This window comes from Sceloporus occidentalis, unplaced genomic scaffold (assembly GCF_023333645.1).
Source record: "Sceloporus occidentalis isolate IW3139 unplaced genomic scaffold, rSceOcc1.0.p SCAF_45, whole genome shotgun sequence".
NCBI classification, from domain to species: Eukaryota; Metazoa; Chordata; class Lepidosauria; order Squamata; family Phrynosomatidae; genus Sceloporus; species Sceloporus occidentalis.
The window spans coordinates 2856254-2875537 of NW_028317025.1; the positions used below are offsets into that span (position 1 = coordinate 2856254).

Sequence of the window (19284 nt, forward strand, 5' to 3'; positions counted from 1 at the left end):
AATGCAGAGAATATTGTGGGCCACAAACAAGCCATATTTAGAAAAGACCAAGGATTTGTGTGTTCAAAAGAGGCTGTCTGGCATCAATAAGTCTTCATAACACCTCAGCCCAGCCACACCTCTAACTACAACCCCTAAAACAAAATGGTTCTTTGGTCATTTAAAATGTTAATAGGTAAACTCCTGTCTAAAATAACTGAAAAAGCAAAAATCACAAGCGATAGCTATGGCAAAGTTTGCATAGTATATGGTTGTAATTAAACTACATCTACATTAGAACAGTTACAGATCGGTTTTACACCATTTCCTGTCAGCCACCTGCTAGCACAGGCATCACAATGACGCGTTGATATTTGACAACTCAGTTGGAAGAAGTCAATGGATTTTTTCTATTTGAAAGATTGGAAACTATACCAAGATGGCGCAAAAAAACTAACAAACAAACAAAAAAACAAGGGAATGCTTCGCTTCACCTGAATATTTAGAAATTGCATTTTTTAATAACTCCCGCTAGTTTTTACCTGGTTTTCAACTTTACTTTTTATGTTTCTCTTCTTGCACAATTTACATGTTGTACAAGTTATACAGAATTTCTGTTTCTATATAATGTTCTGGAGTTAGTAACAGTAATGAGATGTTTTAACAAAAACTACAAGTTAGATCAATGGTGGGAGCGACATGGCATTATTATTATTATTATCCTTTATTTATATAGCCCCAACAATTTAACGCAGCGCCTAAATATAAGGTGGTCGTTCACAAGTACATCAGTGAAGGGGAAGACACATGCTCTATGTCCTGACAGAGCAATGTTATGGGGGGGAAGGGCTCCAGACAAACCTTCATGTTAAGGCAAGATCCTTCCCTAAAGAAGACAGTTATAAAAACAAACACTGTTTCTATGTCATGCCTTCCTGTATCATGGCGCAACATTGCATATCTTCCTTTTAACGGAATAACGACTGCACAAATGCTATAATCCGCAGTGTTAGTGATGTCTGAAGCCACTGTGGCACCTGGAGAGGAAACTCTATCCTCATGAGGATGGTCATGTGGTCAGAATGTTTATATTTTAACACCCTGCAGCTGGATGGCATGTGATATCCAAACACTACATAGGCACACATTGTGCAATTCTATCTCAGAGAGTTGAGAACGCCACTTAACCAGTTGCATGCCGGAGACCTTCACCTCAACTACTACCATAGTCAGTTTAATATTGAGTAAACAGGAAATAAGTCAGATCAGAATCTGTCTTCCTCAGGAAACTGCCCCCCCCCCCCGGCACACTACAGTCTCCCTCACCGCACCCATAACAAACCACCCCCTACCAGTCTGCACCCCTCTGCATGCCTGAACATTGATAAACAAGCCGCCATGCACTCACCTAAACTTCTGAAAGCCATCCAAAGACAAGGTGGTCACACAAACATAGCAACATTTAACTGTAACCAGAAAAGTGACACTTTTTGATTTTTCTTCACGGCTCTGTGGTGATCAAACATGTGGTCAGGGGATGTCCAAGACTAGCATGCCAAGGCTTACATTGTAGTCCAACATTGGTTGGCTTAACCCTTTATGTGAAAGAATGATATGCAGCTCTTCGCAAAGACTCGTTCCATCTCTTTGTCAAAGGCTTACATGCCAGCTTTAGTATAATTTATGTTTTAAACAGGAGAAAATAAAAGCAAAGCAAAGGTCCATGAGCCTGTAAGGGATAAAAAAAATCCTATAGGAGCCTGGGTACCTTAGGTATGCCATATTAAAATCAATAAATAAAAAAAACAAGAACGCAAACGGAAGCAGTTTGTCTTTGTGAATTTGTTCATACACTGCACCCTTTTTTGTACCGTTAGATATTTGTACAAATTGCTCTAATGATAGAAAACTGGGAAGATGATATTTGATGTGTGTGACGGGAATAGGTTTTAAATACTTCTCCGCTGCAATTATTAAGCTGGCTTCACCCTGTAAAATTAATAGAAGCAAGGTTTTTAATGGCTGAGGTGGCAAATCTACACCAGGGCAATTTACCCTCCTAAAGTTATTGCAAAGGAACTCCTAAGGAGTAGCCACTTCATACATATAAGCAGACACCAACTATGTTGGAACATTTTCACAGTATGTCTACGTTTTTCAAACTATTTTGAGAGTTCAGTAAAAGATGTACAGGCAAGGCCCACACTGAGTTTATATGGTTCTAAATTACAATTATAAATTATATACGGTAATACAAAATTTTCATAATGTTTGTTACTACATAGCTAAAATGACTAAGGACTAAAAAGATCTGACAATATATATATATATATTTATATATATATATAAAACACGGCAAACTACTACGTATTCAAGGTCTGTAATATTATCTTTAAGTATAACCAGTTCTCCAAGGTCTGTTTTTTATGCACAAGTAACTTTGTGTTAATGATAGCTTTTAAAGCCATCTCCTACACAATATACAGAAGGAAGGTGTGACAGAGGTAAGAGTAAACAAATGTATATGAGGGGTTAACTGGGAACACTGGAGAAAACAAGACAGGAAATAGTGACTTAGACAAGTATGCCTGTTTGAAGGTACTGTAATAAAAGATAGGGTATTTAAAGCAGACTACATTGTAATATATATAATATATATAAATTTGTATTTTATTTAACCCTTTACGTGCTGGGGGGTCCGGACACTGACCGGGACAGTTCTTCATAGTTTTGTTATAGGTAACTCCAGGTGAGAACCTTACAGATACTTTACTTTGGGATATCTCTCTCTGACGGGACAGTTTGGAGAAGCGTTGTGTTTCAGCCACAACTTCACTATACATTATGAAGATCTAACCCCAGTAAATGTCTGCTGCAGGAAGTTCTTGGCTGGCCATGTAAAATGCATAGATAAATAGGTGAAATTTCTCCAAGAGCCCCTCCCCTGAACTATGCATTATACAGGGCTAGCTAATTTTCTCTCAGCTGAAGAAACTTGCCAGTGTAGGCCATTCGTAATGAATAGTGACGTGAGAGTGTTGAAACCTCAACTCTCCTGCTAACTCTCCTTTCCACAACTGTGCCACCCTTCTGAGGGCTACAACTCCATTATCACTTTGGCTGGGGTGATGGGAGTTGTGGTCCATAAAAATTCAGCTTATGTCACAATCACTGACGCCTGCAGTTCAGGCTTTTTTTTCTAGCATCAATAGAAAACAAGAAAGAAACACCTCCACAAAAAGGTGAATATTAAAGATGATAAAAAATAATAATAATATATTTATAAATACCCTACAGGTCCTGCTGCTACCCGAGAATAACACTCCTCATAAGTGTTAACAGGATTTTGACCTATTTTTTTTCTAGCATGCCAGCCAGCTGATAGATCAGCTAAAAAACATTTTTACTTTTTTATAAATTGAATGTGTAACCAGGGTAGCAACCAGTTAGATTAGTGTGCCCTCTCCATTGGCCAATTTCTGGGTGATTGCTTGTTACTTTTGTTCTTCTTATTTTTATTACTATTTATTGGAGAAGCTGCTGATCTGTCTACAGCATTGTGTGTACTGTAGAGTAATCCTCCACATTTAACTGTAAATGTGCAGAACTTCTTTGGCAGGTGGGCAACATGGCTAACGAGTGGCTCAGGATCTGATCAACAGACCTACGGTGCCACAATGTATGTGGTTCATGGTTAGGATCCCAGATCCAATTTGCAAACCATGTATCATATACATGGCTGACACTTAAAATGGTTAAAAATGCATGAGACATAAGGCTACACTGAATATAAGACAACCAGAAGGTCCAAATAAGTTTATTATAACAGAACAAATTGCACACACTAGAAGGAATGAATGGTACTTGTCTGCCATCAAATTTTGAACACCTCTATTGTAATCGTGCCATATAATCAACTATCAATGCTTGCAAGTAAACAGCTGCCTACATGATCCCCAACATGCACCTTTCATGAAAACGAAAAACATATATTAAGATGAACAATGACTGCCTGCACCAATTATACTGAGTTGCTTGCGTATTGTTATATTTGTAGTTCAGTATGTTTCACATTTTCACCTTGTGAGGTATGATGCTGTTTATACCAGAGGGACTTGCTTCTTTTAAAAAAAGAATAGGTTACATTGAGTTCTTGAAAGAAAGTAACAAGAACCACAGCAGTATCTCATGTGAATAGTTATTTTAGAAGGATACAGTATGAAAAACCAAAGGTAACAGATGTTAAGAGAACTTAAAGCATTCACTTTCTTTCACTCACTTTTTTTTTATAACTATAACAGTGACATCTGGCTCTTACTCATCTTATCATAACATTCCAAGTATTACTTACAAGCTTTCCTTTAATATGAGTAGCCAACAGCAAGCTTTCTATGGCTGTCATGCTAAACAGCCATAGACTAGCCAGGAATCATGGGAGCTGTAGTTTTCCTGACACATAAACAGGATACCTTAGCCAATATGAATTATCTGTTACATATTGGTGATTATGTATAAACAGTGGTTCTGGTGCATACTTAAAAGTGATCTTTTAAAGATCAATTTTAAAACTTTCCACCAGAATCACTTTTTACAAATAACCCCCAATGTCCATAAACTTCCAAGCTCTATGAGCAATGGTTTATATACATTACTTAGCTTTTTTCCCCCAGCTCGTCTATTGTCACTTAAACTTCCTATACACAGTCATGTTCCCGGTTATCTGCCACCCCTTTAAACAATTCCTTGCTAGTAGTCATCAGCACTCACCGTCTCCCATTACCACATCCCGGAGTTTCTCCAGTCGCTCTGCAAATCTTGCTACATCAGCAAGAAGCTGCGAGATATCTTCCACCTCAATGAAAGTTCCCTCTCCACTTTCAGGTGGACTTGGAATAACATTCGATCTGCTGGACTTGGCCCTTGGAGAGGACAGGGGGATCCCCGCAGCACTGGCATGGCGACTCAAACTTGTGGGTCTTTTGAGGGTCCCAGTGTTCCCTGGGCTGCTACTGAGTGAAGGGTTTGAGGTTACATCAGTAGAGCCAGATGTGTCACTGGCATCTTTACGAGGGAGGTCCTGTAGGATGAGATCATAGTACAGAGACTGTATTATCTATTGTGCAAATAAAATCCCTAACATTATCAAACATGTTTTACTTAGCTTAAAGTATAGGGATCATGTGAAAAAACATGTTATATTTCTGCTATTTAACAATAAGTTACCAATGTAATAACTCTGATATGCACACTTTAGAGGACATAGTTATGTTAGCTAGGAGGTGATGACAGTGAGAAGCCTTTGAAATGATCTGTTTGCAATGCCACATACAAAGAACTGAACAAAATGGACCCGAAAAACCCTATTTTGGGTAAGCTGCTCAATCAACTAGAGTCAATGTCAAGAGTCAATGTCAAAGAGATTGCTCTGGTTTCTTAACAGCTTTCTAGGAATTTTTGGTAAACCGGTGTGATCACTGAAATACCCCTTTTTAAAATGAATACCACATAAAAGTGAATGCTAATCTGATTACTGCTGCACGATTATATAAATATAAATATGTTTGTTGAAAACGGAAATAGCAATAAAGAAGCAAGACACACTGAATCAGGGACCTGAATTGCTTCAATATGGGGTTTTTGGTCTCCTTCTAGATCAGCAGCAGGTTTAAAGTTGGTGGACTTGTGTATAGTTTCAACCTAAGTTACTATGACTAATCAATCATAAAAACCCTGTTTGTTTAATTGAGGGTTCAAGGCATTGAGTAGCACTTGTAGTGTTCTCTTTTACCAAACAGCATAGAAGAGAAACACAGAAGCATTTAGGGTTTTGTTAAATATTGAATTCTTGTCCTATGGATTCCATACTATGGTATCTCAATGGTAGGTTAAGGTAACCTTATATGATGAATTTGGGGAGGGGCATAAGGTCCCTTAATGATCCCATTGGCTTCAGTACACACAGGTAGGTGTCTTGAACATCATTCCACACAAAGCAACATTCCCTTCTAATAAACCAAGCATACCATTTTATAAATCAGCTCAGAGAGTGTTTGTAGTATGTGTCTACCTCTAAAATCTGGAGGTTCTGCATTACTGCTAACTCACCCACAATTTATTACATGGGGTGAAATTGAATATACACTGAAAAGTACACTGTGCTACTTAAATGAGTCCAGACCAGCAAGGTGACAGTCTAGATCCAAGTACCCACTGCTTATGTGTCTAATACTCACTATGTGTAATAGTTGTGGCTTCACCTAGTGAATGTGTTGTGAGTCAATGTTATCTAGTGAACACTGGGGGGGTGTAGATTAAAGTGTAAGTGTAAGTGTATGACAAACACAGTATAAAGTGAGAAATAAAGCGCATGAGTGAGAAAACGGTCCCTTTGGATATAAATGGTTTACTCTTGATGGCTACATTATTGCACGGTGATTCTACCGTTGTAAGATGATCAGTGTAGGGTGCAGCTCAACTCACGGTTTGTGGTGCTGGGCTTCCTGCTCTGGTTTTCTTTGATAAGGACGGAGTTTTCATCAGCTCCCGCTTCTTCCTTGAAAACATCCTGAGTTTGGTGTTTTTACTGTTCCCGATCTCACCATTAACCTCCTCTGCCGTTCACCCCAATGGAGAACACCCCTGTGGCCCCTGCTGGGGGGCAAAATTAGGGGTGCTCAGAAGCTCTTGTTGGGTGCTCAACACTGCCGCTGTCAGATACCACGTGATAACAAGTTACTACCTGATTGGGCGATCAATGTCCCAAAACTGACACAGACAGGAAAAGACAAAGGGCGTTAACCCTCTGTGTGCTGGGACCACATCAGCATCCTGTCCCCTCCCACATCTCGATGCATGTCATGTGTCTGTGTGTATAGATAACGTGTGTGTCACAGAAGAACAATAGGGAAGTGACAAGTCTAGGCTATATGAAACAATAGAGGAAGCAAAAAGTTACACATAGCAGTAGCTACAGTTATAAAATATTGCTATAAATTGAAAAGAAAGGTGTTATAACGGGGGCCTATATGGAGTAATAGCAAGCATTAGAAAATGAGGTTTTACACAGCAAAACTTCTAGGGGGTTGTTACCAAGGGCAACTAAAATATGGAGACATAAAGATCAAGCAGTACAGCTGATGAAACATCCCGACTTGTTAAGGGAGTTGTAATGGTGGAGTAGGAGCTGTAGAGGTTTTAAGGTTCATCTGAACCAACATCAAATGATATAAGGGCTTATAGTAAGAAATAGCAAGGATTATTAGTAAAAAGATACATATCAGACTAGTTTTATAAGGACACTGTCATATTTATAGCCACCACAACTATTTCTCCCACAAGGTGTAGGAAAGTCCACATTGGTGTAACCAATAGAAACGCATGTATTTGCTGCTTTATTTCATATACCCAATACCTTTTCTGTCAACCCGTGGTTGCCAAACCACATTGGTCAAAGTGAAGAGTGACAGGAATCAGAGGTTACCCAAAGCATTCCACAACTAAACACTTAGCCATGTCATCCCAGCAGAGCATGCAGTAGCCTCCAGCTGCTCTGCTGTGGGATTAACACAACAAAGTGTTCAAGTGTTGTTGTATTTTACAGGATTTTCAGATCCAAGAGGTAGGCGCATTTATAAACACAGTGACAAAAACAATACAGATCGGTAAGGTAGATATCACTGAATGCATGTAATCACCACATTATAGCATCCACACAAGACTAATGGCTTTGCACTACAGCAGCACATCTCAGCCAGCTTTTCCAAGTGTGAGAAAATTAGCCAAAACTTTACCAAAACTCTTATGAGATCTTCTGACCTACTGACAGCTCTTTATGAGTAGAGCATTTATGTGTTTTCTTCAGCTGTTACTAAACACACCATTATGCGTTTTAGGGACACATACCCACCAAACATCCTGAGCCCATAGAGAAGGGGACATCAGTTGAGGAGAAGGGAATAGAAATAGGGACTCTCCCTGCTAAGCAGAGACAATTAGGAGGTATATGCCCAGAAGCTTTTGTTTGCAGTTAGATGCTTCAAATAACTGTATTCATCTTGCTAGAACTTGTCATAGCTCATGTAGCACCCCATCTCTGCCACAAAACACAGTTTCCAGCAGCCTTGGCAAATTGTAACACTTGATGTTAATCCTTCTATACTGAGGGTATACCCAAAAATCAAAATTCAAACTTTTTTCCCATATGTACATGTTTGTTCAACCACATTTCAACGTTTTTAGTGTACCCCTACAAATGTAACATCTTTTTCAATTACAGATATTTAGATGTGTAGCCCAACATTTAGTACGGTATGATAATTTTCTCTGGTAGCATTTAGGGTCTTGTCATGCAGCCATTTGGCCACCAAGTTTTTGTATGTATTATTTTAGCTATGGGGCACAATGCTTAAAACATTCATCTTACTTCTGGACAGTGCACAATATAAAGCAGGGCAAGTTTTGCTCTTCGATTGTGTACATCACAGTATTTTATGCTGAAAGCTTTTTTTATGGGATTTTAGCTTTAATGAATTAGTCTAATTAGGGTCACACAATTCAAGCAGGCAACCCTGATATTAAATTAGTTACATCCCGATTACAGGTCGAGTTTAGTATGAAGTCAAGGGTCAGGACAGATTACAAAAATGTCAAAAATTTCAATTAACAAGGCAAAAATCCAGGCAGCCAAAGTTTTGACCTAGCTCAGTCATGTTGCAATCCCAAGGCATTGTTGAAAGAGGCAAACAAGAAATCCAAAAGTAATAAAAAAAAAACAACTTAGGTGAAAGAAAACCATGCATAGGAGAATACTGATATACATAGGAATTGAAAAGGCTTAGCTACATTTGCCAACAGGGAGAATCAAATTGCTGCATCCTGACTTGCAGCACCAATTGGTTTACTACACACATCCCCAGCTTTTTTACATTCAATGTTACAAGCTGCCAAGGATGCTGGAAACTAATATGCCAATGCATCTTTTGCAGCAGAAATGGCATGTTATATGCATCAAGTTTACTTAAAGCTGGGTGAATGATTTTGTTTGAAAGGTCTACCAAATAGGGTGACCATGTGGCCATGCTTTTCCAGGACACATAGAATACTGACATATTGCTCACCAGCATAGGTAAAGTGTTGCACTTCAGTATATAAGATGTATAAAGCCATAGAAGGGAACCATTTTTTTATTACACACTTCAGGGCAGCCTTTTACCTATGCCATAGGTGAAAATTCTATGCATCCACGAAAACAAGCCAACACGGTCAATCGTGTATTTACCTTGGACAGTGAAATAGGCATTAAACAGGAGTGCCATATTACATACCTCCCAAGTGTCCTTCATTGAAACCGTGAGTCCGTATCCCTATGTTCCACTTTACTTTCTTGCTGTCCCTTTTTTGTCTACGAGTTCTGAGTGCTTGATGGGTATGAGTAGATCACGTTGCTCTACAAGCCATGAATGTCTAAAGAAACAGCAGAAAATTGTATTATAAACAGTTTAAATAAAATACATCATTCCTCACAATGCCTTGCCTGGTTATGTGATAGTTTGTGAACTACTAAAAGCTAACATAAAAATGTTTGGTCCTGCTCTACAAAAAAGCCTTTACCCAAATCCATAAAACAAAACAGCCCCTCTTTGGGCATTCCAAATAATGGAAAGTACGACACCAATCTGACTTGTCCACAAACACAAGCACTTGTTCACAGTGCTTTTCTGGATTTGCCATGTAAGAAAGGAAGGTTGTTTTCTTCAGGGTCAAGACAGCACTATGACCTGATGTCTGTGAGACTGGAATATTGCTGCAGGCACCTCTTAGTCCTGCCATTCAAACAGACAATGGAAGTATTGCATGTAAGACTGGAGAAGATGGAACAAGGGGACCAATATACACTATATGGACAAAAGTATTGGGACACCTAACCATTCCACCAACAAGAACTTTTATGACATTGTATTCTTAATACCTAGATAAAAATATGTAGTTTCCCCCCCCCTTTGCAGCTGTACGGACAATTGTTGCCTGTTCATCCAGTAGAGCATCTGTAATGTCAGGCAATGATGTTGGATAAGGCCTGTCTCGCAATCTCCATTCCAGTTATTTCCAAAGATGTTCGATGGGGTAAAGGTCATGGCTCTGTGCAGACCAGTCACGTTCTTTCACACCAAATTCATCCAACTATGTCTTTATACACATTATACTGTATAGGCAGTTTTAAGAGACAGCATGTGGTAAGGGCTCCCTTGTTAAATCTAGCTGAGCATTTTAAAGTTCTCAATAGTAGCCCAAGAAACTTTTCTGATGTTCATTCCATGTCACATGAGATAGTTATGAGTCCAGCTGTCTTGTATTACCACGTTCACCTTGGCCCTTGCATCTGCCTCAGTGCCACCAACAGCATCTTGTGCCATCTTTTTTACTTCTCTGGATGAAACTCAGGTCTCTGTGGCAAATGATAACGTGTATCTTTTGAACACAATATGCAATATTTCAGATGCAGTGAGCTTGCATACCAATGCATCTGAATGCCTCATCCGACATTACTGAAGTTGACAATACCTGCCATTGGGTGTCCACTCAAACTATCAATGTGACAGTTTCACTATAGTGATTGATCTTGCACTGGCTTTTGGCTTTTCTGTGACCCTGTTAAATACTCAGCCTGTCCTGATCCCTGGATTCTCTTGATTTATGATTTTTAGGAATGAGAATTAAAACATAAATAGCATTTGGTTAAATTTCAATTAGTTTTGTTTTATTTCGATTTTCTCACATACATTTAAAAATCCTATATTAAGCAGTCACACATATTTTTGTTGGATAAATTCTTCCTTCAAAGGTTAAATAAAACCTATTTACCACACACAGTAATTATATGTAAACCATGTTGCCTTGTTTTTGGGAATGGTGGAGGAAGTACCACCAGTGTTGTTGCTTTTCTTTCTAACTTACCGGTAAAATAATCGCTAATAATATTGAAGTAATGTACAGTATAATAATACACTGCATTTTTGCAGTGTTCTGATACAGTATCTCACAAAAGTGAGTACACCCCTCACATTTGTGTAAATATTTTATTACATATTTTCCGGTGACAATACTGAAGACATCACGCTCTGTTACAATGTAAAGTAGTGAGTGTACAGCCTGTATAACAGTGTAAATTTGCTGTCCCCTCAAATTTAACTCAACACACAGCCATTAATATCTAAACCTTAGCAACAAAAGTAAGTACACCCCTACGTGGAAATGTCTCCCCGGTGTCATGTGACTTGTTAGTGTTACAAGGTCTCAGGTGTGAATGGGGAGCAGGTGTGTTAAATTTGGTGATATCGATCTCACACTCTCTTATACTGGAAGTTGAACATGGCACCTCATGGCAAAGAACTCTCTTAGGATCTGAAAAAAAAGAATTGTTGCTCTGCATAAAGATGGCCTAGGCTATAAGAAGATTGCCAAGACCCATACAGAGGTTTAACAGGACAGATTCCACTCAGAACAGGCTTCGCCATGGTCGACCAAAGAAGTTGAGTGCACGTGCTCAGTGCCACATCCAGAGGTTGTCTTTGGGAAATAGACGTATGAGTGCTGCCAGCATTGCTGCAGAGGTTGAAGGGGTGGGGGTCAGCCTGTCAGTGCTCAGACCATATGCCACACACTGCATCCAATTGGTCTGCATGGCTGTCGTCCCAGAAGGAAGCCTCTTCTAAAGATGATGCACGAGAAAGTCTGCAAACAGTTTGCTGAAGACAAGCAGACTTAGGACATGTATTACTGGCAGTGGCGTCGCTACAGGGGGGCAATTGCCCCCACTAGGTTATTCCTTGCCCCCCCCGTTGCCCCCCCGCCGAATTTGTAACCACCCAGGACAGTCCTTGACTGCTAACGACGGCATGGTGCCGTCGCTAGCAGTCCCAGTCAGGTGCTAACGACGGCACCATGCCGTCACTAGCACTATCTTACCTTGATGGAGGTATGTGGACCTCCATCACCACCTACCCCGGCGATCTGCCCCTCACACTGAAGGGCATCACCGGGGCCACCCGATCTGCCCGATGACGTCACCGCGCAACTTTATTAACAACTGACAATTGTCAGTTAAAGAGGTATGGGGGCATGCTGCTTAGATGCTTGTAACTCAGGCATCTAAGCAGCTACATACCCCCAACATATACCATTGGAAAGGTAATCGCCTCACCTTTCCAACGGTATATAGATTGTAAAATAATAAAAAATATTAAGTTAAAAAAATAAAAATGTAAAAAAAATGATTAAATTAAATTATTTAAACATAAAGTAGTTTAACTTTAAAAAAAAAAATAAAAGTTTAAGTATTCTAGCTAAATGATCACTGTGGTAGCCAATGTTACCACAGCGATCATATAGCTATAAAAAGTCACATTCCCTTTTTAAAAATGGCCGATACTAATTTTTAATCCTATGATCCCTTTGATCATGGGGTTAAATTTAGCCAACGGTAGAGGGAGGCAATTTTTGAAATCCTGATGAACTGCAAATATTATTAAAATCAGCCATTTAGCCTGTGCGGTACGTGAGTAACCATCTCATCCCTGCAGCGCCTTGCATTTTTACTGCAAAACTTACTTTTGCTGTAAAAGTGATTTTTTTTTCTCTCCCTTTACCATCATTTCTTTGGGATTGTAAGGGGAAAGAATGGTGTGTGCTACTGTGAGTAAATGTATGGAAAGAATGGCGTGTGCTTCTGTGAGTGAATGGAGATATGAAAGGCATGTGAATGATCAGTAATTAGGGTTGAAGCCTTGACGTGGCATTACTGCTCACGTAGGAAGTTAAATTATGGCACAAAAAGTACACATTTGCAAAAACGACATCCCTTGGCGCATCAAATGAGGGGCTGCATGTGTTTCTAGTACAAACCTGGAGTGCGCAAGACACAAATGAACATGTCGCTATGGTTAGAAAAAACATATTTTCAAGCCAAAGCGACATATTCCATCATTATTTGTGCACTCAACTTTTGTCCTAGAAATACATGTAGCCCCTCATTTGAAGCTCCAAGGGGTGTAGTTTCTTAAAATGGATGAATTGTCTGAATGAGGGAGAGCATGAGTTAATATGTGGATGATTTGTCTGAATGAGGGAGAGCATGAGTTAATGTGATTGTGTGTATCATAGATGTATAATTGTGGAAGGGCAAAGATGGCACTAGCAGGATGTTTGAGCCTTGGGGAACAAGATGGCACAGGCAGGGTGTATATGGGACAAAGATGGCAAATCTTATGTGTGTTATCTGGGTGCTGGCCAGGTTCTATGTGGGCAGCGTGGTTGGGGTGTGCAACCTGTGATCTATCCCTGTAATTTAGGGGGTTTTAAATATACCTTTAATGCCGTGTTTTTATGTCAATTCCAATTGATCTGTACCTGCAAAGCTTGGTTTGTGTGTTCTTCTGTAGATCCATATCTGCTATGCTATGTTTCCATACATTATTTATGTATACCTGCAAATACAGGGTTTGTATGTCTTGTTCAGTTGATTAATACCTGCAATGCTGTTTCCATGTATTGATTTGATCTATACCTGCAATGCTACAGTCCATATATTATTATTGTATACCTGCAAATACAGGATTTGTATGTCTGATTCTATTTATTTGATATATACCTTCAGTGCTGAGATCACAAGTGAATTTCAATTGATCTATACATGCAAAGCTGGGTTTGTGTGTTAATGTGTTGATCTATACCTGCTATCGGCAGCAGGGTCTAATATTTATATACCGTATTGGCTCGAATATAGGCCGCACTTTTTCCCCCCACTTTAAGTCTTTAAAGTGGGGGTGCGGCCTATATTCGGGGTCTAGCGCCCGACGCCCGGGACATGCAGTTCCGGGCGCCGGGCAGGCAGCGGGGTTAGGATACAGATCCCCCGCAGCGGTGCAGGGGACCTGCATCCTACTCCCCGATACGCTCAGACAGCCTCCCCTGCCAGCCGGGGGGGGGGGTGCCGGCACGGGAGGTTGTCTGAGCGCATCGTGCGGACCGTCCGCACGATGCGTTTTACCTCTGCCCCCCCCCGACTTACCGGAGCAGACTCCCGGGTGTCTTGCGGGGCCGGCGGTGGACATCTACGCAATACACGTATACAACTTCCGGTGCCGGCACCGGAAGTTGTATACGCGTATTGCGTAGATGTCCCCCGCCGGCCCCGCAAGACACCCGGGAGTCTGCTCCGGTAAGTCGGGGGGGGCAGAGGAGGACAGTGGCAGCATATCTCGGGGGGGGGGGACAGTGATAGCATACCTCGGGGGGGGGAGGAGGACAGTGGTAGCATATCTCGGGGGGGGAGGACGGTGGTAGCATATCTCGGGGGGAGGAGGACAGTGGCAGCATATCTCGGGGGGGGAGGACAGTGGCAGCATATCTCGGGGAGGGGGACAGAGTGGCAGCATGTTTTTTTGGTGCTTTTTTAAAGAAAAAAACGTTTTCTTTAAAAAAGCACCAAACTTTTAGGGTGCGGCCTATATACGGGGGCGGCCTATATCCGAGCCAATACGGTATATATTTATATATATATCGGCAGCAGGGACTAATATTAGGCCCTGAAATGATTTAGTGGAAAACTGTGAAGCTCTGGTGAAGAGGGTTAAGGCAGTGTTGGAAAATAATGGTGGCCACACAAAATATTGACACTTTCGGTCTAATTTGGACACTTCCCATTAATGGCTGTGTGTTGAGTTATTTTTAAGGGAACAGCAAATTTACACTTATACAGGCTGTACACTCACTACTTTACATTGTAGCACAGGGGTGTACTCACTTTTGTGAGAAAAAAATGATTAATGAAAGTAGCTAGACAAGGATGTGGAATAAAACGATAGTCGCTAATGTTATTGTTAATAATATACTTTCAAACTTACATACATTATTTCAATATATTATAAACTACAACATAAGACCACCATTAAAATGAAATGCCTAAAACATTTTACCTTTCTCCTCCTTTTATCCTCTCTCACAAATACCCCCTAGTCCCAAGATTGGCTTAGCTATCATGCATGTTTTCATGTTACTAACAAAGAACTCCCAATATTCCCTTACCATAGCTCCTCAGTTCTTCAGAACAAATATCAGATATAAGGCTTTGATCTCCTTGCGCCTCTACACACACAATATGATGATGCTGTCCACAGACCCTCAGCGCTGCACTTTGTGTACATTTTGTAAGATTTTCAGGCAGTCCAATTACAAAATTATGATCATACCTTATATCAGTGGTGTGTGTGGAGGGGAGGCAGAAGAAGATAAGACCAATGGGTGTAGAGAGAGAAAAAAAACCAGAGGGGAAGTAGAGTGAGAAGAAAGAGTGAGGGGCAGACGAAAGATAGAGAAGAAAGAGAAGGGAAGAAGAAAAAGGGGAGAGAGATGGAGAGAGAGAGGGGAGAAAGAAGAGAGAGAGAGAGCAAGAGAAGGAAAAAAAGGGGAAAGTGGAATGGGGAGAGAGGGGAGAAAGAAGAAAGATAGGAAGAGAAGGAAGAAATTGGGGGGAGAGAGGGAAAGATGGGTGAGGGAGATAGAATAAAACAAGGGAAAAAATAAAGATTGAGGGAAATAAATATTTTATTTTGTAATTTGTCACAAGATATGTTTATGGGTTTTTTTGTTATTGGCGTTTCTTTATGGTGTGATTTAGCACATTACAGACCTAAATTGTGGCATGCCTATCACATTTTATGGATTAGAGTGTTTCTCACTGGTTTTGTTAGACCCCACCCTGTGAAGTTTGCTGAGCCAGCACAGGAGCTGACTAGTGGTAGCTATATCAGGTATCAAGAGCTGTATTCAGAGAAGCATTTCTCCTGCATGGCAAATAGAGGGGGGAGGAGTGCAAGAGCAGATTCTGCGGAATTTGTGTAAATTGAAGGGAAACTCTTAGCTATCATATGCATTAAATTGCATATGGTGGCTGGAATGACTGTGAGCAATCATTATTGTGTGAACCAATTCTGCATCCTAAGCTGGTTTCTGAACAGTGCCTCACACCTGGTTTGTGTGACGTCATGTGACATGACTCTCAGCAATGCCCTGCAACGCTGGCCCACTTCTCCCAACGGTTACACTTGTGTAGATCTTCATAGAGGCATCTAAAAATTGTGTGCAGCTAGAAGAAAGCAAAATAGTGGACACAAAAGCAATTTTAAGCAAATATATTCCATACATTTAACTCCATGCAATGCTCTCCTATAATCACAAGAGGGCACTAATGTGTCATGGCTCATCCAAATATAAGCAGATCATATGTTTTTTTTTGGTAGCTCGGGATTTTTCCACTTTGATTCTCTGTTGACTTTAGTCCGTAGCATCATTTGCATGGTGCCCAGACACAGAAACATAGAATTCGATGGCAGATAAAATACATTTGGTCAATCTAGTCTGCTAGTTGTTCCTGTTGTAAAGACGCAAACCTTAATCAGTCCTTGGTCTTTCCTTATGGATTCAAGATAGGCATAAGCCTAATGAAACAACTTGCCAAAATCTGCAGAACAGAACTCCTTTTATACAGCTTAGTCACTAATATGGCTTTAGAGATATAGGATTAAGACAATCCCATTCATAGGTACTTTAAATATGACTCTGTAATAATAGGTAGATGCACCTACCATCCTATCAGATTTTTTGTTTGGTTATTTAACTTTTGGGTAATGCTGATTCTTGTCTTTACTCTGACAAAGCCAAGTGATTTAATACCTAGGGATTTAATTATCTGTTATCACACTGAAGAATAGATCCACAGAATTATAGCTAGGATAATCACTTGTGTAAACCAGTTAACAATACAATGGCGCAACTCATGGCGCAACTCATGGTATCAAATGTAGATCTAAGACAGGAACAAATCTAAAGCGATAGATCATGCAAGATGATGATAGTTTTCCAGTAATATTTTACTGGTAAAACAATGTGAAAATACATTTTTACAGTGAAAACAGTCAAAATGAAAGATATCAGATTAGAATTCTAGTTACTTGTATGTGTAAATTTAATACACAAACTAGTATCTAAGCTGTCTAAACCAGAAGAGAGGTAATCACTTTTCATGTTAATACAAATACGTGAAATACGTGACTCTATACTACCTGCCCTTATTATGAATGTTCATAAAAGCGAGTATGCCAACAGTTAAACAATGCCACAGATGTTAAACGGCAGAAGAGGAATAGTGAGGGCCCCTTTCAAATTATGAATAACATTGTGAACTGCAGAGTCTATTTAAGTACATTGAATAGTTATTTTATTGATAAGACTCCTGGGGAAACTAATATTTAATAAACGTGGAGTAATAGCCCTTAGATTCATATTAACTAATTTCTCCCTAACAAATCTCCTAATTATTAAAATACTGTATGGGGCCAGTCTGAAAACATATATATCACTTTTCCATACATTGAAATATATTCAAATTAAAGTTCATGCCTTCCATTTTATGGAGACAAATTTTTTTTAGGGCGTTAAAGGGGGTATAATTGAAATCCTTTTTTTAAACGAAAATGTGCTAAGGTTTCAAGGGTACAAATACTCTTTCTTTGGGAATGTGCTACCAAATGTTTTAGTTTTAGTTTGTTTGATATATTGGCAAGCTTTGCAACGGCAGCATCTGAATAACCATAATACTCTAGATTTAGGCTCCAAGAAGGAATGTAGGTCCCTGATGTTACGGCTTCTTCTTAGTGTTACTGTAGTTTTTCTCCCTTATGTCTTTAGTTAGCTTTGCATACAAGATAGTTTTACTAGCCTTATGTCTATCCCATGCAAGTTTAAGTTCATTTATTGTATTACACAAAACTTTTTCTTTAGGGAGGCTGTTCCACCACCACCCTTTCAGAAAAAAAAGCTTATTACATTACATTTAAGTTGTAGATTATGACCTCTTGCCATACCTGGGAATTCTCCTAGTTTGACCTGGAGAACATGGATGTAGGAACCCCTAAAAATCTGGGGCGGATAGCATTTTTCCTCATCAGATACCCCCTTGTTTTTCCCCATTAGATACTCCCTTCCTTCTCCCCAGCAGATACCTCTTTCCTCACTATCCCCTACCCCACTTTCTCCCCGTCTCTTTTATTGCAAAGAAGTACAACAATATATAACTTGAAACACTGGTAAAAAAGAATGTACGTTTAATACATTAAACATAGGAACAAACAGCTAATCTTTGTAACAAAAACATTTTTTTTTTTAATTGAAAAATTGGACCCTGTTCCATCTTTGTCCAATAAACACCCTATCTGTGCCATCATGGTCCCCAAGGCTCAAACACCCTACTTGTGCCATCTTTGCCTTTCTTTAAATCACATCCATGACACACATATCTATTAATGCATTCTCACAAATCATTCAAGCAATTCATCCATACACTAATTAATTATCTCACTCATTCACACAATTCATCCACACATTATTTCATTCTCTCACTCATTCTCACAATTCATCCACACATTCATCCATTCTCTTACTCATTCCCATAATTCAGTCTCTTACTTATTCACACAATTCATCCACATATTCATTCACTCATTCTCACTCTTTATTTCAATATTCTTACTACTCCCTTCTTACGTTCTATCCCCCTGGAATAGATCAAATAACCAACACATGGAAACAGCACTGGAGGTATAAAGCAACTGATAAGACATACAAAGCCTGTATTTGCAGGTATACATAAATAATATATGGAAACATAGCATAGCAAACACAAATCAACAGAATAACACACAAACCCAGCATTACAGGTATAAATCAACTGGAAATCACATGTACAGTAAACTCATCCATGACACACATATCTATTAATGCATTCTCACAAATCATTCAAGCAATTCATTCACACACTAATTAATTCTCTGACTCATTCACACAATTCATCCACACATTATTTAATTCTCTCACTCATTCACACAATTCATCCACACATTAATTCATTCTCTCACTCATTCACACAATTCATCCTATTCTTACTACCCCGTTCTTACTTTCTATCCCCCCCTTTCTCACTATCTACCCCATCTCACTATCTACCCCATCCCCCCTTTGTAGTTCACTTACTTTGCTGAAGTCCTGAAGTCTGCCTTGCTACTCTGGTGCAGTGCGCGCAGCTTCACTGCTGAGCGCCAGCATATGACGTCATATTCCAGTGCTCAGCATGAAGTGCCGGCACAGAGACAGAGGCCTTGCTGCAGGGAGCGGAGGGGCACCGAGCAGTTGCTGAACTCTTTCATGAACGACCGCTCGGCGCCCCTCTCTCTCCTCAGTTTGGGTGCCGTACAG

At 39.9% G+C, this 19284-nt stretch overlaps 1 protein-coding gene across 1 annotated transcript in view; it reads right to left on the reverse strand.

The window, feature by feature from the left end:
• Window positions 1-6543, reverse strand: part of LOC149289466 (rho GTPase-activating protein 45-like) — a 30460-nt gene extending 23917 nt beyond the window's left edge. Inside the window, exons 1-2 of the mRNA XM_089490601.1 lie at window positions 6460-6543; window positions 4747-5056 (exon numbers count right to left, since the gene is read on the reverse strand). Of these exons, the coding sequence (XP_089346727.1) occupies window positions 4747-5056; window positions 6460-6543 (394 nt within the window). The remainder of the gene's footprint in view (window positions 1-4746; window positions 5057-6459) is intronic.
• Window positions 6544-19284: the final 12741 nt, after the last annotated feature.